General features: G+C 36.7%; 1 protein-coding gene across 1 annotated transcript; it reads right to left on the bottom strand.

Annotated features, from left to right (window-relative positions):
- Positions 1 to 1,597: 1,597 nt before the first annotated feature.
- LOC144574576 (putative galacturonosyltransferase 7) lies at positions 1,598 to 5,833 on the bottom strand. The gene is made up of 10 exons (XM_078324564.1): positions 5,469 to 5,833; positions 5,298 to 5,329; positions 5,052 to 5,117; positions 4,850 to 4,906; positions 4,610 to 4,703; positions 4,404 to 4,462; positions 4,027 to 4,325; positions 3,171 to 3,528; positions 2,331 to 2,876; positions 1,598 to 2,217 (listed from the first exon to the last, which is right to left on the bottom strand). Exons 1-10 carry the CDS (start codon positions 5,611 to 5,613, stop codon positions 1,936 to 1,938), a joined length of 1,938 nt encoding a protein of 645 aa, XP_078180690.1. The 5' UTR covers positions 5,614 to 5,833; the 3' UTR covers positions 1,598 to 1,935.
- Positions 5,834 to 20,904: the final 15,071 nt, after the last annotated feature.

Here is a 20,904-nt window from a genome sequence, read left to right as displayed (position 1 = left end):
CATTCGACCGTGTCATCGACTCATCGTTGAGTTACAGAACCAATTTTTATAAGAATAATTATATGAATCTCTCCATTCTCATTCCTCCATCGTTCTCTATTTTTTTAACATATTTTAGATGTGAATTTTTTTCTTTTTTCAATGTTGTCTACATTTTTCACGATCTATGATGAATTTTGCAAATCTAAAACCACGAACGTATTTTACGCAATTTTATCTTTCAAATGAGATCCATGGTGACATACTTTCGGGCTCATCGTCACACAAGTATTTATACCTATACTTGTAAGTATTTATCCCCAATTGTGGATCCCGCATTTCCGCATCAACATTTTCCAATCGTCTCTGCGGCAACTTTTATCTAACAAAAATACTTCAGTACATAGGTATAAATACTTGTAATATTTGATATTAATACTTTTAAATATCAGCAGTGTCATATGTAAAAAATACTAGATATAAATACTTAGATGGCAAGGTATAAATACTTGTGTGACGACGAACTCGAAAGTATGTCATCATGGATCTCATTTGAAAGATAAAATTGCGTAAAAGACGTTTGTGGTTTTAAATTTGAAAAACTCCTTGTAGATCGTGAGAAATGTAAATGAGATTGAATAAATAAAATTGGAAAATAATGGAGGAATGAGAGTAGAGAAACAATTATCATGACCTTTTTATAAATATTTGATATTAGTCGCATTCAATAATCAATGAATTTTTTTATCAATAATACAATAATAAATTCAACAATTCAAACATCACATCATATTTCCAAAATCTCGAATTATATCCCTACCGTTGACATTGCATGCGGTATCCTCTGCCATTGTCAGCGGTCAGAGAATTTTAATTGAAAACTTATAAACATAATTAAAAATCTAGTTATAACATGCATAGTTAATCATTTTAATATTATTAGAATTGTCAACTTAATTTTCTAACGAATAATTACCAACCCGTTATTTATTATAAAATTCAATTGAAGTTTTGAGACTCTAAATAATGTTTTTTTTTTTTTACAATTCTAATTATGTGAGCTTCTGGAGGCTATGCCTCGGACACAACACGAATTCAGATCACCCCAGGTACCTGACTAGACGGCCCAAGATCATTCTCTTAACTTGCCACGAATCTCACAACACAAATAATACTGCCCCCGCACCATCTCCGAATAGATACCGTTTTGAATTAATAATACCATCTTTGGATTCACACCACACCCTCTTATCTCTTTGCGAACCTTTTGAATTGTGATCAAACATTCAAATCGAAATTTCCTACCAAAAAATTATGACCGTTTAAAATTTGAAAACAATGCATCAATGTTTCGTTACAAAAACATCTTGTTCTATTGTAAAGACATCAATTGTTTGTACAAAAAACATCGGTGGAGATGAATGGTACCTATGGCAAGCGGTAGGAGGGGAATGGTTTCGATTGTATTATGATTCGAGCTTTCGGATCTAAAGTTATGTTTGAATTTTTTTTTTTTTTTTTTATATTATGGATAAAAAATTCGGCACTAATCATCTACCATCTTGAGGAAGCAACTAGAGTTTCTGTAACTTTTGCTAGAAATCAATAGAGGCTTTAGTTTGGTTCAAGAACACAAACTTTTTGTTCACTAAAGCATATCTAAATGTCTAAGTTTCAATGTCCAGGAAACTAAAAATACAAATCCCAAATGAAACAATAAAAAAGAATCATAAAAAACAGGGAAGTATGAAAAAAAGAAGGGGCAAAAAAGACAGCTTGTTATAATCACCATGACCATCCTCAGCAAAATTTACCGGCACAGAACCCCCTTTTGCGGCTATGAAGAAAAGGCCACGATATCTCCATGAAACTTCCATCCGATATCTGCCTTTCATTTGCATAAGAAGTATTATGCTCATGGCTATTTATTCTCTCATGTTTCACAGTTCTCTCTATCTATGGATTTATGTTGCACTCAGCCATAAATGGCTCGTCACGAGGGAAGTACTTCCTCCAGTACTTTTTGTATCGTGGAATGCCGAGGTGCAGCCAGGGTTTCCTGTTTCCATTAAAATGAAGTGCCATAGACTTTCTCATATGACCGTGGGTAATTCTGTAATTATGACCTAATCCAGACTGGATCCATTCAATTGGCAAGGGTTGTACCAGATTTTGAAATGCTAGTAGACTTGCTCGTAGAGTTCCAATTCTCCATGATTCCCCATTCACACCCTCAAACTGTAAAAGAATAAAACAGAAATTATTTCAGTGGTTCTTTAGTTTTATTTAATTATTTTCTCATCATACAAACAAACTTTAAGTGATAAAAATATACATATGAGATAACAAACCCTTTGAAGTAGCCCATGGTAGATTGAACCAATATCGAGTTCTCTCCATTTCTCCAAATCAACAATATTCACACCCGACATCCAAGCACATGAATTAGCATCATAGCTAAATTCACCTACATACTTTTTCATTTGTCCCAATCTGACCTCACAGAATTGAACTGCACCAATCACTTTACCTCCTAAGTCAAAGTTCCACAGTGATAACAAATCTTTCTGTACAACCACATCATCATCTAATACTACCACCTTTGAAATATTTTTAAGCAAATCAGGAAGGGCAAAATGGGAATGACCAAAAACTGATAAATACTCAGTTGTTTCAACTTGAGTGTTTTTAATATGGCGGCTGAAAGAAATGCGGTACTCCTCAGATGAGGATAACTTTTGAGCACCCAAGTTACTGTTTGTGGATACAGATTGAAAATCTTCAATGTTGAGTATATGGAATGATGCACCTTTGTATGATTTTCTAGAGAACCAGCTCTTGAAAGCATAGAAATTTTGTTGGTCAGTAACAAGATGAAAAACTATGTCTTCTGGATCCTGAAAAACTACCAAGAGAAGCAGTAAGTAAAACAAGGCATGTGTTACATGGCAAAACAAAGCAAGTGCATAATATAATTTACTACTGGACCTGACAGGTAAGGCACTGATTCAGCAAGATAAAACCCCAAAATAACCCTCAGTTATTTCCTATAAGCCTAGAACCAAGAACTCCTAATAGCACAATAAAGATAATCTATCCTTATTTTTTATTCTTGTAATTCAAAAACAATAATGCAAAATTGAAGAAAGGGGTTAAATCAAATCAAAGAGCAGAACAGATGGTTTCCGTACCTTGGAATTCATCACAGTAGAATTGACAGTGACAGATGTGGAGATAATGTTTCTAGAAAACACAACATAGTGTCGTAACTCAGGGTCTTCAAGCTTGTCAGAATCCAGAACCAGTAAATCCTCAGACAAGGAATTGAAAAACTCTATTGTTAGTTTCATGGCCAGACAGTGGTGACTCTTAGGTAGTGTTTGGATGTTAACTTGGTACAAAAATGCGCTTTGTTTCATGTGAAAGTGCACCTCCTCTTCTGTCATGTCAAGCAATTGCCTTAATTTCTTGTCAACATTGAGGCAATCCACATTACATGATTTTGCCTTTGCAATTGTCTCATCCATCTTCACAATCATTTCACCAACACTGCAAGGGTAGGTATGAGGAAAAAAAATGTCTTTTTAATTTTCACATGGATTTTGTTAACAATTAAGCAGTTACTAGAGCAAGCTAATTTGATTTTACCAGTACAATTAAATTTGCTATTTTTTATATTAATTTATTTGCTAACTACTCTTGTACTGGTAAAAGTGTTTCATGGCCTGGAATCCTGGAGGAGTAAAGTACAACTCCTAACTTACCATTCGGCCAAAGAGTTTGCCATAAAACAAAAAAAGTTCAGTTCAGCTGTTACTGTATGAATCTTGTACAGTAACAGTCGAGCGGTGTTAGTTAAGCTAATTCACAGTATAAGGTTAAGGTCCTTATATGCCAGAACAGTATTTCAATAAAATGGTCGAAAAGCAGCCATTCTCTCATGAAATGAAACCCATAGTATTTCCATAAATACCAGATAATTGTGTTGCATCAAGGCAGTAAATCAAACAAATACCAAAATGAAAGAAAAGGAAATAGGAATCTTACAATTTGGGAAGGTCGGGGTCAGATGTGACCTTACTGAGCATCTGTTCATAATCTTGTATCCTCTGTTTCATTTCAAGTGCAAGTTCGCTCATTTCCTGCAGCTTGAAAATGGTTGGGTAGTATGCTCTAGCAACAAACAACTGATCTTTGATTCTCTTTACTGTAGAATCGTTCATTATTTTTTTGTTCTCTTCAGACCATATGCAATAGCTCCCGAACTCAACCTGATAACACTTCACATTCTCACCACTAGATGGTACATTTTGTTGATACATCCCATTATCATTTCTTTCGGTTCCCTGACAAAAATAAGCAAATAATAGTTTGACTCTGAAGTTATTATTAATTCTTGTTTCTAAGATAGGAGAGTAACTCACAGTTTTGTTCTGGAATAACAATTCTTCTGAAGTTACAGTATGAATTTTGGACAAAGGCCCTATAATTTTGCAAAAGAAGAGAACAAAGGGTGAAAGGATGATAATTGGAGCACTAGGAAAAAAAATTAATAAAAGAAGTTAGAGAACCAGTAATAAAAAAAATTAATAAGAGAAGTTAAAGAACAAGTAATAGGCACTAAAAATACTCTGATAAGGAGTGGTATAATTATCATCTTTAGCTGAGCTGCCATTTATCTTGCTTGTTTCTCTGAACTGACCTGTCAAGTTTCCTTTCAATTCCTGCAAAAGGAAACATACTGTGTAAAAAAAAATGAGCTGATAATGACTGGTAATTTCATTGGGTATATCCTTTTCCTGTCTATGTAAGAAGTCAAGTACCATAAAATGCACAAAAAACCAATTAATTATTAAAAGAGAGCACAAACCTCAACAAATGTTGTAGTAAAATTCTTGACAAGGTTGTCAGTTCTTGAATTCTCGCTCTGTAGAGTAACAAATTGGACATCAACAGTTGAATTTAATCTCAATTATAAAACAAAGTGACACCATGTTATCTGTTTCACCCAAAAAGGATGCTCAATAAGCTGAAATGTGTGTACAAAAGAACAAAAATAGAAAGAAAACAACCTCAAATTGGGAAGTATTCGTCTCCCAGCTACTGCTGGAGCTCACATATAATCCAAGGTTGGTTTCCTATCAGCCAATAAATAGGTCCACAATTAATATTACAAGTTCCAATCAACACCTTATCATTTCTGAGAAATAATCGAACACTGTAAAAGAATTTAACAAAAGGGAAAATTAAAAATTAATATTTTGACTAACGCAACATAACAAAGCCGGTTCAACTATTTTTTTTAAAAAGAAACTCACCGATTGGGACAACTGATTTTGGTCGAAATGTCCTGCGCAATACGAAAAAACATTTGGTTTAATCAGCACGATCGCTCATAGATTCTGCCCGCATATTCAAAATGCAAAAAACTTAATTAAAAATTATCCTTCAAACAAAGATTTAATTAATAATAAGAAGGGATGCACGACCGTAAGGAAGTATGTTATGGAGGCCGAGGAGCACAAAGAGGGGGACTAGAAGGGAGAAGAAAACCAGAGCGACCAAGGCGGCCGCCAAAAACCACCTCCACCGCCACTTCGCCGGAGGTAAGGGGACGGTGCCGTGAGTCTTCATGTAACACTCCCCTGCTCCAGCTTTAGTGCTACATTCGCTTACACCTAGATGGAGAGAAGAGAACAGGCAATGATGCTTATAGACAACAGCTGATATTGTCGTTCTCTATCTCTGATAGAAACACGATCTTGCAAGATAGTCGGTGGTTTCTCACGGTTTTTTTTATTTTCCTTTGAAAGCCCGCAGGAGAGGTTCTTCCGGTCTGCGCTCGCAAGCAGGGACGGCGATGTTTTTTGGGTTTTTTGGATTTTTTGGAGTGTCAGTAAGTCCGAATGGAATTCGTATCCCCTCAGGTTACCTGACTGAGTAGAAACCCACTTGAATCGGACGGTCTGAATATGGATTGGCACGCATCTCAAAGCACAAATAATCCTACCCCCTCTGTCATCCCGAATCTCGACCGGATGAGAGTAAATATTAGACGTCCATTTCAATTGTGTTGAGTCAGGTACCTGGGAGGATACGGATCCGTCGGAATGGCCCTCCAAGTGTAAGAAATTACAAATGGTTATCCCTGAGGTCACAGCTTCGAGAGTAATAGAAACAGGAAGATTGTGGTTTTTTAATTGCTAAGAGATTATTGTAAATAGTAGGAAGTGCAAGGGGTGATATGTGAAACAGTTATGCTGTAATACTGTATGTATAAGGCAATGAATTCCCCCCTACACTCAGGAAGTGCATGTAAATACAACTTTCTAATTCAATAAATTTTGGCAGCCTCTGCCATTCATCAAACAAAAAGTGTAAGAAATTACTTGCAAAATTTTCAGGATTATCTTCTGAGTTAGGCTAAGATAAAAGGAGAGGTATCATAATTGGCTAGAAAAAAGTCATAGGGCTGTTGTACTCAAAGATCAAGAATTCGATTCCCTCTCATGATTTCGCAGCTTCTGCAAAAATTTTCAAAACAAAAAGAGTTAGGCTAAGATATTGTCAATATCAAGATATCATGTTTTATTGTTTTAAAAAAATATGATATTGACTTCAAATAGTAATGAATTCAGTCTGTTAAATTCAATCTACTTTGTTATTGATATGTTTACATGTTTTATCATATTAATTTTAAATGATGAATTCAATCTGTTTAAACCGATTTATTTTGTCATTGGTGTGTTTATATGTAAAATTAAACACATTAATGACGAAATAGATCAGTTTTAAAGGGCTAGATCTGTCATTTGAAGTCAATCCGATAAATTTTTGACACAATAGTACGGAACATCTTATGCTATTTATAGCTCCTTAGTCAAATTCGTATCTTTTTATTTGTTTATTTTGTCTGTATTGAAAATTTTACTCTTTTATTATATCTGTATTGTATTTAATAGAAGGATATGGGTGCGAATTTCTTTTGTTATTAACTTGTAAAATAAAGATTAAAATGCATTTATTTATGTATCCATTATTTAATTAAATAAATGACAAATACAAATTTATATATAGTACTTTTTATTTGTATATTTAACTATATAATATTTATTATATAATAAGATAGATTTATATAATATTTTATGTAATTGTATTTCTTAATAATTTATGACAAGATTAATTTATACAACAATTTACACAGTTTTTTCTAATTAAATTTAATATTGAATGATACTATGTAGTATGTACATGATGCGTAATATATATTTTGCACATGTAATATATATTTGTTTGCTAATTTTTTTTATTAAATTGTAAATGTTATCAATTCATTTCGATAATTATTCTTATTTATTATTCGTTAATCTTAGGAAATATAATTTAATCCTTATTAATTTAATACTTAACATTGTTTCATATAAGATTAACATTTAACTAATAATAATAAATACATATAAGAATAAAATTCATTTAGGATACATTTGAATGAAACAAGGAATAGAGCAAGAATAGAGCTAATTCTAAGTTTGAGAATAGTAGCTAATTCAACTTTTGGTTAGGTTAGTATAATAGTGAGCCAATTCATATAAGACAACAAAGAATAGTGAGTTAGTATTATTCTTGTTCTATCCAAACATCAAATAGTTTAAAAGAATAATGTTATTGTCGCAGTGGCGGAACTAGAAAATAGAGATTGGAGGGGCTGAAAAATTAAATATAGTGTAATTTCATTTTATAAAGGAGGCTAAAAGATATTAATGCATATAAAAATTACAAAATTTAATGGATCAAACTACAAATTTTTAAACTACAGGGGGTGCTTAGCACCCTTTCCCCACTATTATGTTCTGCTCCTGTAATTCTCAAATTAGTGCTATTATTGCTGAGGTATTTACTCTCCTAAAGCAAGCTCTCCCGTTTAAGTTTCATCGGAGGAACCCAGAAAAGAAGCATTGTTCCTCAATTACGGTAACATTTTTTATTACCTTGGGCCTTAATGAATTACGATGCTTGATTCAAGGCATTAATTGCACGTAATAAAGGACAATGTCTTGAGATATGGGCCCTTTAATTTATATAATGCAAATACACGTAACTTGTATCTTTGGAGTAAAGACAAAAACAAATAATAGATTAGCACCGTGATTGTCTGATTGATGAATATGCATGTGGGCCCAAAAGGATGCATGCTATCTTCTCTTATATTTTAGAATGAAAGAGTTGACCGAACTAGTGTTCAGGCGACGTATATTATTATCGTTGCACATTATTACAGGCGAAATGTCGGTGCTAGTGATCAGGCCAGGAGAATGCTTCCATTATAATATATGATAGATAGCAGAAAGTCAGATAAGGCTGTGATACGGCCTATGTCGAGGTAAGACTCGAGATTCGTAATGAATTTTGTGACTGGATGTGTACGTATGTGTTATGGTCTGTCTCAGGGAGACGGTCCAGGATTTTTAAGTCGGGGTTTGAAACTCGAGGGTGTTTAAGTCGGAGTTTGGAACTCGAGGGTATCTAAGTCGGGGTTTGGAACCCGAGGATAGTTGTGAGACACTATAACTCTATCCTATGCCGTGTCTCAAGTAGTGAAAGTGTCCCCTCATTCAATGGAACTGTTCACCTTAAATAGCCTCCTCCAGCTCTGATATTCCGCGTTGTCAGAACTGTTGGAGGGGATCCTAAGCCGACTCTGGGTCAGGCCTTGGATCGGAATGCTCCCATCTCGGGTTGGGCCGTGTAACTAGGCCGCCTATATTTATTCCATCTTGAGCCTTTATTTGTCTTTGGGTTGATCTCATTGAGGTGACTTTCAACCCAAGTTCTCATTTGTAGCCTAAGGTTGGTTCTATAAGGGCCTTGGGCACATGGTCCTATCAGGTTGGAAAATAAATTTGTAGCTCATCGAGATCGACTTGAAAAATGTTCGTAAATAGCTCATTCAGAGAAGTCTAAAGTAAATTATTTTTCTTATTTATAGTAATTCTCGTCGGTATCTTTCACTCCTTAAAATTTGGCCATTCTAAGTTGACACTTCTCTATTTTTATATTAAATATGTAGATGTTCTAATCCGTCAACAGTTTTGATTAAAATAATTAATTTCATATTAAATATCGGCTGTCCAATTAAATATTATGATTTTATGTATCTTTTTTATATTTTTATTTTACGTGTAGAAGTTTAAATCTATTTGTACATACTCGTCCCATGCAAATTGTATCATCTTTTTATTGGTCATGATTTTTTTCTATTATTTAAGAAACTTTTAAATTGATTGATAATTGATTTATCATGTCTTCATTTCTTTCTGTTTTTTATATCATTTAAAAATATTATTTGTCATTTAATATGTTATTTTATTTGAGATTCTTCTTTTACAAAAATATGTTAAAAATGTCAAAAACGTACACTACAGCAGAAATTACTTTCTGCGACCGGATTTCCGGTCGCAGAAGATAATAACGGTCGCTGATCGATGAATCCGGTCGCTGATAGACCGGTCGCAGAAAGCACTGTCGCTGATGCTCTTCTGCTGACGTAAACGGTCGCTGAATGACGTATGCCGGTCGCTGATACCATTTCTGCGACCAAATATTTTTGGTCGCTATTTGTTTTTGCTGACGTCAGGAAGTCATTTCAGCAACCCAATTAACGGTAGCAGAAACTCAAAAACCGGTCGCAGAAAGTTTTCTAACAGTTTTTTAGAATTTTGTTATTATTTAAATTTGCACCATTTAATAATTGGTACGACACGTACCAACATACAACACAAACATCGATATATACAATACCTAAATACAAAACATCGATACATACACAAAATAAAAGACATCGATACATAAAAAATAGATATAAACATAAATATCAAAAAACTGATAATATATCAATCAAACATAAACATCGAAATGTCAAGTAATATATCGATCTAAATGTCGCATAACATAAACATATAATCTAAATGTCAAGACAACATCTGAACAAGATATAAATAACTAAACTAAACAGTACCATCGTCGTCGTCATCCTCGTCATCATCCTCGTCATCCTGAGGAGCGGGAATCGAGGCCGGCTGTGAGCCTGAACCTCCCTGTGAAGTTGTAAAGAGATATTTTAGATAATTATGATTTAGGATTTACATTTCACAATTAAAACATACTTAAATATTGAATTTCGTACCGAAGCTCTGAACCGAGCCTCCAACCGAGCCTCCACCTGAGCCTCAATGCGAGCCTCCATCTTATCAAGTAGCCGGGAAGATATCCTCTCAACATCTTCTTCTGTGAGATGCGTCGATGGCGGCATAGAAGAATATGACTGTGACGAGTGCGACCGTGCATTGCTAGACCCACCAGAGCGAAACATGCCTCTCGTCTTCCCTGAAACATTAAAAGTAAGACAATTAGTATTATCTGACAAAGCTAAAAATAAATTTAAAATTTCAAAGAATGTTTATTTTACCTAGAGCACCGAGACCATAATTATCGCCGTGGGCATTCTGATCATCAACGCCCGTAGTGAACCAGAGATCGCCGTCATATCTGGGCCATGTCTCTTTATCCTCTCCATACTTGTCCTTCATAGCTTTCTCATATTTTAGCTGCAAATTTTGTAAAATATAACAATAATGTTACGTACAACATGAACCATGATATTTTATACAACGATTCGAAAGTACTATTACCTGTGCATTTTTAGCCTTAGTACTAACGTATTCCCCAGTCTTCTTGTTCGTATGGGTAGGCTGAAACAGCTCATCGCTCCATCTGGGTTCGCGCCCTTGTGTTTGCTCCTGTTAAGAATTTGAAAAACAATTTCATTTAAAAAAAGATTATCAAGGTTAGTTCGATTATATTCAATAAGAATTAAAATATATTAATTTAATGAAAAATAACTTACGAAGCGCTGTTTGTGAACAAGCATGTTCACAGAGCCCGTCGAAGCCCCTGCACCTTCGGCATTGGCCCTATTTTCTGCATTCCGCTTGCTCCGACTGGTAAAATCATCGCTGCACCAATGATCGACGAGTCCGGGCCAGTACGCTGGCTTGATCCATTCGCAGTAGGGGCGAGGAGCAGCCCCACGCTCCTTCCACTCAAGCATTGAATCTCCGTACTACTTGTTTGCTGCCCCCTTGCATTTATTAAGCATGTCTTTCAGCCGTACATCAGCTATTTTTCTAAATGTAGTCCATGCCTCACGTTCCACTACATCCGATGCAAACTGATAGTGCTTCTGCAATGCATAGTGGACAATTAATATCGTACTTCCTAGATAATATCCTTATTATTAGAGGTTTTGTTTCAGAAAATTTTACTTACCAATTTTTCTTCGGTAATTCATGTTGAGTAATAGCCTACTTGGCGGTGACCAATTTTTCTTCGGTAATTCTTCTTCCTCTTATACACATTGATTAATGAGAATTAAAAGATGGTCAGTACCAGTACATGTTAGAACCATATCAGTAAGGTCAAAGTTTTACATAGAAAACACTTTTTTTTTTTCCTTTATTTCACAGCAACTGACATAATTTTTAAAAGCACCATTTTGACACAATTTCTAGCATTGGTTATGCATGTATCAAGTCTACTGGACCTTTAGTTGACTACTGTATGGCTTCTTATATATATGAGAGCAAAATGAACTCTGGTTAGGTCAAATTAAGTTCCAGACAAAATTAGAGCATTATTAATCTGGTCCCAATTTATTATATATATAGTTGACTAACAGTAATATAATCTTTGGAATTCTAACTAGTTATCAAGTGATCTCTCCTTGTCATATTTTATATACATGATCATATAATCTTTTGATTCCAACTAATAGGTGGACTAATCGATCAATCGTCAAAATAATTAGGCTAAACAAAGTATGATAACTACCAAATTTAACCAACAATTTAATCAATTCAGGCCCGCATTCAACCTTTAAGTGAACCATTATATTCATGCCTGCTATTTTACCCAAATCAAACAAAATTAGAAAGAGAACAACATGACTTGTACCAGTATGAAGAGAATCGAGCAATCTGTTTTGCTGGCTGCTGACTGGTGCAGAGAGGGGGTTTTGATCTCAAAATTCCTGCTGGCTGCTGACTGGCGCAGAAAGGAAGGGAGTCCTGCTGGCTCTGTATGGGAAAGACGAAAATCCAAAAAAATCGAGAAATCACTAAACCATTATCTAAGCAGCTATTAAATCAAAAAGGAGATGGATGCCATACCTTCAAAGAGGAGCTAAACGAAGAACAAATCTGAAAAACGCCAATCGTTCCTGCTGGATTTGGTGGAGAGACAGTGAGGGAAAGGGGGAAGAGAGGGAGCAATAGGGAGAGATAGCGAAGAAAAGAGAAATCTGGTAGGGTCAACGGTGGAGAAGAAGGAGAGGGAGCAATAGCGAGCAACAGGAAGAGGGAGCAACGCACTGGTGGAGAAGAAGGGTTAGGGTTTGGCGCGAGGAGGGTTCTGCACGGAGAAGAAGACGCGCGCGCCTTTAATTTTTTTTCGCGAAAACTTTCTGCGACCGGCGCCTGAACCGGTCGCTGATACCAGTCGCAGAAAGTTTGGTCGCCGTTTTTCGATTAATTTCTTTTTTATTTCCGGAGAAATGAATTTTCTGAGACCGGCGTATGAACCGGTCGCTGATACCAGACGCAGAAAAACGTTTTTGCTGTAGTGGTATATGTCATTTAATATGTTATTTATATGTAATTATTTACTTACAGATGTCAGTTAATATGTTATTTAATGAATGTTATTTGTCAATTTAATCTAATTATTTTATAAAAATATATTATTTTATATGAGGTATTTTTTTTTCTTATAATATAATATATTTATGTTGTAAACACGACACTAGTGTCTTATTTACGAGCGCATCTCGTACGCCCGAATCTTTTCAATATACTTCGTTACAAGTATTATGTATTTATGTACTGAAATATTATAGTCTGTGAACAGTGTCATGTGCAGCTGTGCTCCTTTTATTAATAGTTTAATAGTTTGATAGTTTTCTGAGTTCTGCTCCGGAATAAATTTACAATTGTTTTTTTTCCTCAAAATGAATCCACTTGTAACACGGGAAAATTACCAGTATTAGGCTCAAAATTAAAGTTAAATTAGTTTTCTTTGGTTATAAAGTTTTTTTTATATTTTTTATTCAATTTTAAAATAGTAAAAGAAATATATTCACATGACATTGAAATCTATTCAAAATTAAAGTTGTTTTCCTCATAAAAACAAAATGAGACAAACATTTTGAAATTTGATTTAACTTGTTCAAAATTTTAAAACTAATCATATATACATCAAAAAAAATTAAAACTAATGTTATACAAAGATTTTGGATAATTAATAAATTTACGGGAGTCAATAAACACAAAAGGTTTGAATAAATTAAATTAATTATGGGTTATACTTCCTACTACAATAATCTGTGAATATCCGCAAGGATAAAAGTACTTAATTGAATACTGCCAGTAATAGTAATAACTTCAGGAATAACAATTTATGTCTACTAATTATCTTAGCAATAGTAATTTTTTACCTTCACAAATATCTAGAGATATTTGATAGGATTAGTACATCATTTTTTTGTGATGTCCTATTGCAATAGCTAGAGTATCATAGTTTATTGTTTCTTTTATCATTTATCATTTTATTACTATATGTTACATTAAATAATTTCTATTGATATTTTGGCTAAAAAACATAAATCTTAATCATTCAATTTTATATTGGGTGTAGTATTGATGTAAATCAAATGACGAAGAAGCATTGACAGGTTCAAAATTCTCATTTAGAAAGTATCTTATATTAATTGATAACCTCTTCCCTATGTTACCCCGATACTGTTAGTGTAATAATCTAGAAGTCAATAATACGATAATTTATCATAAAGCTTTGTTCATGAATTGGATGATTAATATCATTTTGTTGCCTTGAGTATTATTGCATTTATGGATCATTTCGAGTTCATGACTGAAATTGTGAAACTCCATAATATAGATGATATATACTCTTAAAAGGTCACTGACCAAGGTAATTAGCAGGAACACTAATTACCGCTGTAAGGTTAGTATGTGGATTAAATGATGGTCAAGTTTTACAGACCATAGACAAGGAGTTGTCATTTTAATCACATAGATATATGTTCCAGGAACATGATATCTGACAGACCCCGAATAAAACATTATACGGAATTGTGTTCGTGTCATTAATGCTTTCATTCAGTGTTAAGTTCTAAAGTATGAGGTATTCATCTTTCCTACTAAGAAATGTATATGTGTGATTGTTATCAAACGCTGTCGGTAAAATGCAGTTATAACGGTAGCTCTTCGGTATACATGGCTTAGCTGAGGTAGTGATGGTTTACCAAAAGTACTATTGTCCCTCGTATCTCTATACGAGCTATAGCATCATTGGGCCCCTTGATAGAGTAAGATTATCAGCGCGCGGTATGATTACAAGAGTAATCATATTTGATAATCTGCTCAAGATCAAGAAAATATTAAGTTTACAAGGATGACACACACCTACCTTGAAACTAATCTGATAGCTATGTGACAAAAGAACTGACACAAGTAAATTGTTTACTGGATCGTGATATTGTATTGTACATCATCATCTGTGTAATTGGATGGTCATGATGTGTTGCCAGATGCCGCTCATGATTATAGAAGTTAAAACAGTTTTAACTCTATTTACCAACATAACACAGATCCTATTGGGTCACACCATATAGGAGTTAATCGGAGAATCTTATTGTGATTGATTATAAATTGGTTATGATCAATAGTAAGATGGTTATAATTAATTATACGTGTTATAATTAAATTATAAATGTTATGTAAAAATAACAAGCAAAAACATTGGTTAATTTATAAACGTGTGTGACACGTTGTATAAAAGTTAACCGGTTAATTTATAAATGTGCAGGACACGTTGTATAAATTACCGAAACAACAACCGCAAGAAAAATATATATAATTGTTCAGAATAATTATACAAATATTATTTGTATTCAGGCCGAGGGCATTCGAGTCTTTTCATATTCGTCCTTATCTGCATGACACGTCATTGATCCTATCCAGATGACACGTCATCGATACCGAAACAAACAACCGCAGAAAAATATATATAATTGTTCAGAATAATTATATGAACATTATTTGTGTTCGGGCCGAGGGCATTCGGGTCTTTTCAGATTCGTGCTTATCCGCATGACGTGTCATCGATCCTTGATATCACTTTATTAGACCTATTATTTCGACTTGTTTCCATACAAAAATCTATGTTTTGAACCAACAAATGGTGCCTTTTACATTGAATATCCATAGAATGTGGTACTGCTATGTTTTGGTTCTTACTTTGCAGGAATCAGGCGAAAACAGGCAAAATCAGGGAATTTACTGAAATCTGAGACATCCGATGCGACCCTCATCACATCCGATGCGACCCTCATCAGAGCCGATGCGACCCTCATCAGAGCCGATGCGACCCTCATCAGAGCCGATGCGACCCTCATCAGAGCCGATGCGACCCTCATCAGAGTCGATGCAGGTTGCATCAGACCTGATGCAGGTCGCATCGCGAGTTTCCAGAGCAGACAGCAAAGGCCCAGAATTGAAGCACTCGTTTTAAAAAGCCTATAAATAGGCCACCCCTGCTACCAGAGAGGGGGTTCCGAAATTTAAAGATTCAAAGCCTCAAGGAGAGAGAAAAGATCAAGAGAGAAGAGAGAGATTGGAGATCGCTTGGAGAAGAAGAGAAGATTGCAAGATCCTCTCCAATCCACCTTGGATCTTTGAGCTTCATCATGATCTGCCTATTCTCTCTCTCTTTTATGCTTTCTTTTGCTATGCTTGAGTAGATCTCTAGTTCTTAGGGTTAGGATGTAGTCTCTAAACCTTGTCTTTGAGTTGAATGGTGTTTTGATCTAAGTTTGAACTTGTGTGATTGTTGTTTGAGTATTCATTGTTTGCTTGATTGTGATTTCTTGATTGATTCTTGATTGTCTACTGTTAGATGTCTATAGCATCTCTTCTAGTAATTTGGCCTTGATGTATCTTGTAATTGTGATTGAGCATTTGAGGTAGATCTAAGATCAATAGTAGCCGAGAGGTGAAATTTCTATTATCGAAAGGTTGTAGATACCTCTAGTTAACCAGACAATCAATTTAGGTTAGATACCAGTAGGCGAGAGCCACAGGTTGAAGCCTCGCACAAGAAATCAACTTAGATACGAACACATGTCAGCTCTGCTCGAGGGCCATGCGACCCGCATCAGAGATGATGCGAGTCGCATCATACGGGTCGCATCAGAGATGATGCGAGTCGCATGATAGGTCCAGAGAAGGCAAAGTTTGGGATGAAACCTGAAACCCTAGGAACGCCTTTTATCATTGTTCAAAACCAAAACCTTTAATTGCTTTCATTTACTGTTAATTGAATTGACACCCGAAATTAGGAAACATAAACAAACCAAACCCAACTTTTCACACTTCTAGTAACTAGCTTAGATAAGTGGTGATTTAGAATTGAATTAAACCGTCCCTGAGGATCGATACCTTAATATACTATACGGATAGGGTTGTGCACTTGCAACCCTAGACGAGAGTAGATTCAAGGTTTAAACTGGTATAGCTTGCTATACCTGAGACTTTGTAGCCTACCTTTGTAAGCGAACAAGTTTTTGGCGCCGTTGCCGGGGACGGCTATCAATTCTTTTCTAGATTTTTGCTTATCCAAGTTAATCTAGATTTTAATTTGTATCTTTTTCTTTTATTTTTCTCTTACCACAGGAACACAGCTCTTCCTGCACAACCACCTCTCGACGCGCCCCGCATCACGACCGACGCGACTCGCGTGGAAGAGACAGAGAAGTTCAAGACGTTATGGCAACATACCAACAGTGGTCCGGCCACGACAATTCTCGAGGAGGAGGAGGCGGTCGATACAGGGTTGATCAGATCGCAGCTCTATCTGCTAGAGCTGCCGAGCTGGAGGAGGCTTTAATCAAAATGAGCATGAAGGCAGTCGGTAACCATCAACCACAGCCATGTGTCATATGTGGGGATAGGAGGCACTCTTACGAGTATTGCCCACTGGCGGAATGGGATGAGGAACCTGAACAGGTCAACTTCTACAACAATGCACCATTCGACAACTCAAACAACTGCTCATTCCAATCCGATCCACCCGAGCCGTACATTGATCCCGTTGTGAGCAACTTCACACATGAGCAAGGGAAGATGAACCAAATGATGTGGGAGCAAATGCAATCGATGGCAACTCAAATGGCCGTCCAAAGCAAATTGTTGGAGCAACTGAGTCACATCGTCACCTCGAGCCAACCACAACTTGGAAACCTGCCCGCGCAGCCAGAACCAAACCCCAGAGGAGAAGCTAAGGCGATCACACTGAGGAGTGGGACCCAGTACGATGAACCAGCTTTCCCAACTGATCAGATCCCAACTGATCAGATCCCAACTGATGCGACCCGCACCACCACCATGCGACCCGCATCAACCTCGGAGGAACCTGTGAATCCTGGTCGCATCGAGCCAATGCGACCAGCAACACCACCTGAAGAACCTGTGGACGCTACCCGCAATGGTACCACGCGACCCGCATCAAAAGAGTCTGACAAAGAGAAAGGGAAAGGGGTTGAGAAACCTGCACCTTACAGACCACCGGTACCCTTTCCCCGACGATTAGCTGAACCAGAAGCATGCTGCACAATCAACATGGAGGATCAATTGGCTAAGGGACAACTTCGCGAGGGATACGGGAGCTCAATTAAAAATTACCCTGATTATCTATCTGAGTTGCAGGTTAAAACAAGCGAGTTGGAATCAGTGTATGGAGCAGATGTGAAAGCAGCTGACCTGGGAGAACTTGGATGCGACCCGCATCAACCTCATGCGAGTCGCATGCCATGGTCTGAAGGCCTTGAAGCTGGTCGAAGCGAGTCGGATGGAGCAGATGCAAGGTCAGAATGCGAGTCGAGTCCACCCGATGCGACCCGCTTAGACCATGATGCGACCCGCGTCAAGGACCAGACAGAGAAACTCACTCCTGAACTCAAGCCTCTTCCAGTAAATTTCAGGTATGAGTTCCTAGATCCAGATAAAAGTTGTCCTGTGATCTTAAATGCAGATCTCAACCCTGATCGGACTGCCACACTCTTGGGGAAATTGAAAGCTCACATAAGCGCGATCGGGTGGTCGATCAAAGATTTGAAAGATATGGGGTGGATTTTTCTTTTGCAAATGTTTGAGAACACGACGCTCCACTCAGATTTGCCACCGTATTGCACTGCTGGACACTTTGAGGATTTCCAAACTCAGCAAAATGTGATCGCGAACTTTATCGAGAAGCTGATGGGCACGAACCTAGCCACATGCATGCACAAGACCTTACCAGCGGATGATCACAGACACACGGACCATGCAGACCATCATACGGGCCATGCACAACCAACCTGGTCGATGCATTATGTTCCTTGGTGTGTTAGAAAGAAAAAACCACCCGACCCTTATGAGGAAAGAATGGTGTATCCCTCCGACACATTCGACAAGGCGCTCCACCAAAAACCACCCGATCCACCTCCCACCAATCAGTGAGACGCCCCCGCCTCACCCCCCACTCCATGTCTGGTTAGTTTCCATATTTTCTTCTATTTACCTTTTCTTGTGTGAATTCAAGCATTGAGGACAATGCTTCATTCAAGCTTGGGGGGGTGAATAGAAGAAAACTGTATCTGCATTTAGGTCATGTTTATTTTTCCAAAATTTGCATTTTTAGGTGATAAATTTGTGTGATTGCTTGGGTTAAGGACTTGTTTGAACAATTTTGGTTGTGATTTGGATGACTTTGAAAAATTAGAACTAACCTCATAATTGATCAAAGAACTGATTAGGAAGGGATGTTTTGAGAACTTGAAAGGATGAAAACTTGAATTGTATCAAAAATCAATTTTTGAAACTGAACTGTGCTTTTTTAAATAGGGAAATGGGGATTTTAAATAAAGAAAAATTTGGATATTCATTGGTATGAATGAATACCAATGGATGTGTGTATTCATGGTATATGTGCAAAAGCAAAAGAATAAAAAAATAAAAAGATGGAGAAAATAAGAGTACTGGCAATAAGTCCTATTGGGCGCCTTTGAGCTCGTCTCCCAAATAAAAAATAAAAAATAAAAAAAAGGATGGAGAAAATAAGAGTACTGGCAATAAGTCATATTGGGCGCCTTTGAGCTCGTCTCCCAAATTTAGAAAAGAAAAATAACTCTTGCATATATCAACACACGAAGTCCGCGACTTGCTAACCTAAGCTTGTTCCAAGCTTGGGGGAGAAAAAGGGAAAATCTCCACAAATGAGAGCTTGATTTTAGTAAAAGAATGATAGATTGATCAATTCGAGTATTCAGCTTTGCAAGTATTAAAACATTCTAGAACTTGAAGTTTGATTAGTCAATTTGTGGGGTGAATCAAAATTGATCAAGGAAAGTCCAAATCATACCATAAAGATTCTCGAGGTTCTTGATTTAAGCAACTCATGTAAATTTTCACATTTAGGAACTTAACTTGCATTTAGAGTCCAGCCCGGTAACAAAGAACAGATCTCTGCTTGAGGACAAGCAAAGGTTAAGCTTGGGGGAATTTGATATCACTTTATTAGACCTATTATTTCGACTTGTTTCCATACAAAAATCTATGTTTTGAACCAACAAATGGTGCCTTTTACATTGAATATCCATAGAATGTGGTACTGCTATGTTTTGGTTCTTACTTTGCAGGAATCAGGCGAAAACAGGCAAAATCAGGGAATTTACTGAAATCTGAGACATCCGATGCGACCCTCATCACATCCGATGCGACCCTCATCAGAGCCGATGCGACCCTCATCAGAGCCGATGCGACCCTCATCAGAGCCGATGCGACCCTCATCAGAGTCGATGCAGGTTGCATCAGACCTGATGCAGGTTGCATCAGACCTGATGCAGGTCGCATCGCGAGTTTCCAGAGCAGACAGCAAAGGCCCAGAATTGAAGCACTCATTTTAAAAAGCCTATAAATAGGCCACCCCTGCTACCAGAGAGGGGGTTCCGAAATTTAAAGATTCAAAGCCTCAAGGAGAGAGAAAAGATCAAGAGAGAAGAGAGAGATTGGAGATCGCTTGGAGAAGAAGAGAAGATTGCAAGATCCTCTCCAATCCACCTTGGATCTTTGAGCTTCATCATGATCTGCCTATTCTCTCTCTCTTTTATGCTTTCTTTTGCTATGCTTGAGTAGATCTCTAGTTCTTAGGGTTAGGATGTAGTCTCTAAACCTTGTCTTTGAGTTGAATGGTGTTTTGATCTAAGTTTGAACTTGTGTGATTGTTGTTTGAGTATTCATTGTTTGCTTGATTGTGATTTCTTGATTGATTCTTGATTGTCTACTGTTAGATGTCTATAGCATCTCTTCTAGTAATTTGGCCTTGATGTATCTTGTAATTGTGATTGAGCATTTGAGGTAGATCTAAGATCAATAGTAGCCGAGAGGTGAAATTTCTATTATCGAAAGGTTGTAGATACCTCTAGTTAACCAGACAATCAATTTAGGTTAGATACCAGTAGGCGAGAGCCACAGGTTGAAGCCTCGCACAAGAAATCAACTTAGATACGAACACATGTCAGCTCTGCTCGAGGGCCATGCGACCCGCATCAGAGATGATGCGAGTCGCATCATACGGGTCGCATCAGAGATGATGCGAGTCGCATGATAGGTCCAGAGAAGGCAAAGTTTGGGATGAAACCTGAAACCCTAGGAACGCCTTTTATCATTGTTCAAAACCAAAACCTTTAATTGCTTTCATTTACTGTTAATTGAATTGACACCCGAAATTAGGAAACATAAACAAACCAAACCCAACTTT

Source organism: Carex rostrata, chromosome 2 (assembly GCF_964058835.1).
Source record: "Carex rostrata chromosome 2, lpCarRost1.2, whole genome shotgun sequence".
NCBI classification, from domain to species: Eukaryota; Viridiplantae; Streptophyta; class Magnoliopsida; order Poales; family Cyperaceae; genus Carex; species Carex rostrata.
This window is presented reverse-complemented; position numbering and strand designations above follow the sequence as displayed.

Excerpts from the sequence above, each read along its gene's own strand:
- LOC144574576 (XM_078324564.1), bottom strand. The coding sequence starts at position 5,613 with ATGAAGACTCACGGCACCGTCCCCTTACCTCCGGCGAAGTGGCGGTGG. Across the intron at positions 5,118-5,297 it reads AAAATCAGTTGTCCCAATCG|GAAACCAACCTTGGATTATA; the intron begins GTGAGTTTCTTT and ends ATTGGCTGATAG. Across the intron at positions 2,218-2,330 it reads ACCATGGGCTACTTCAAAGG|TTTGAGGGTGTGAATGGGGA; the intron begins GTTTGTTATCTC and ends ATTCTTTTACAG.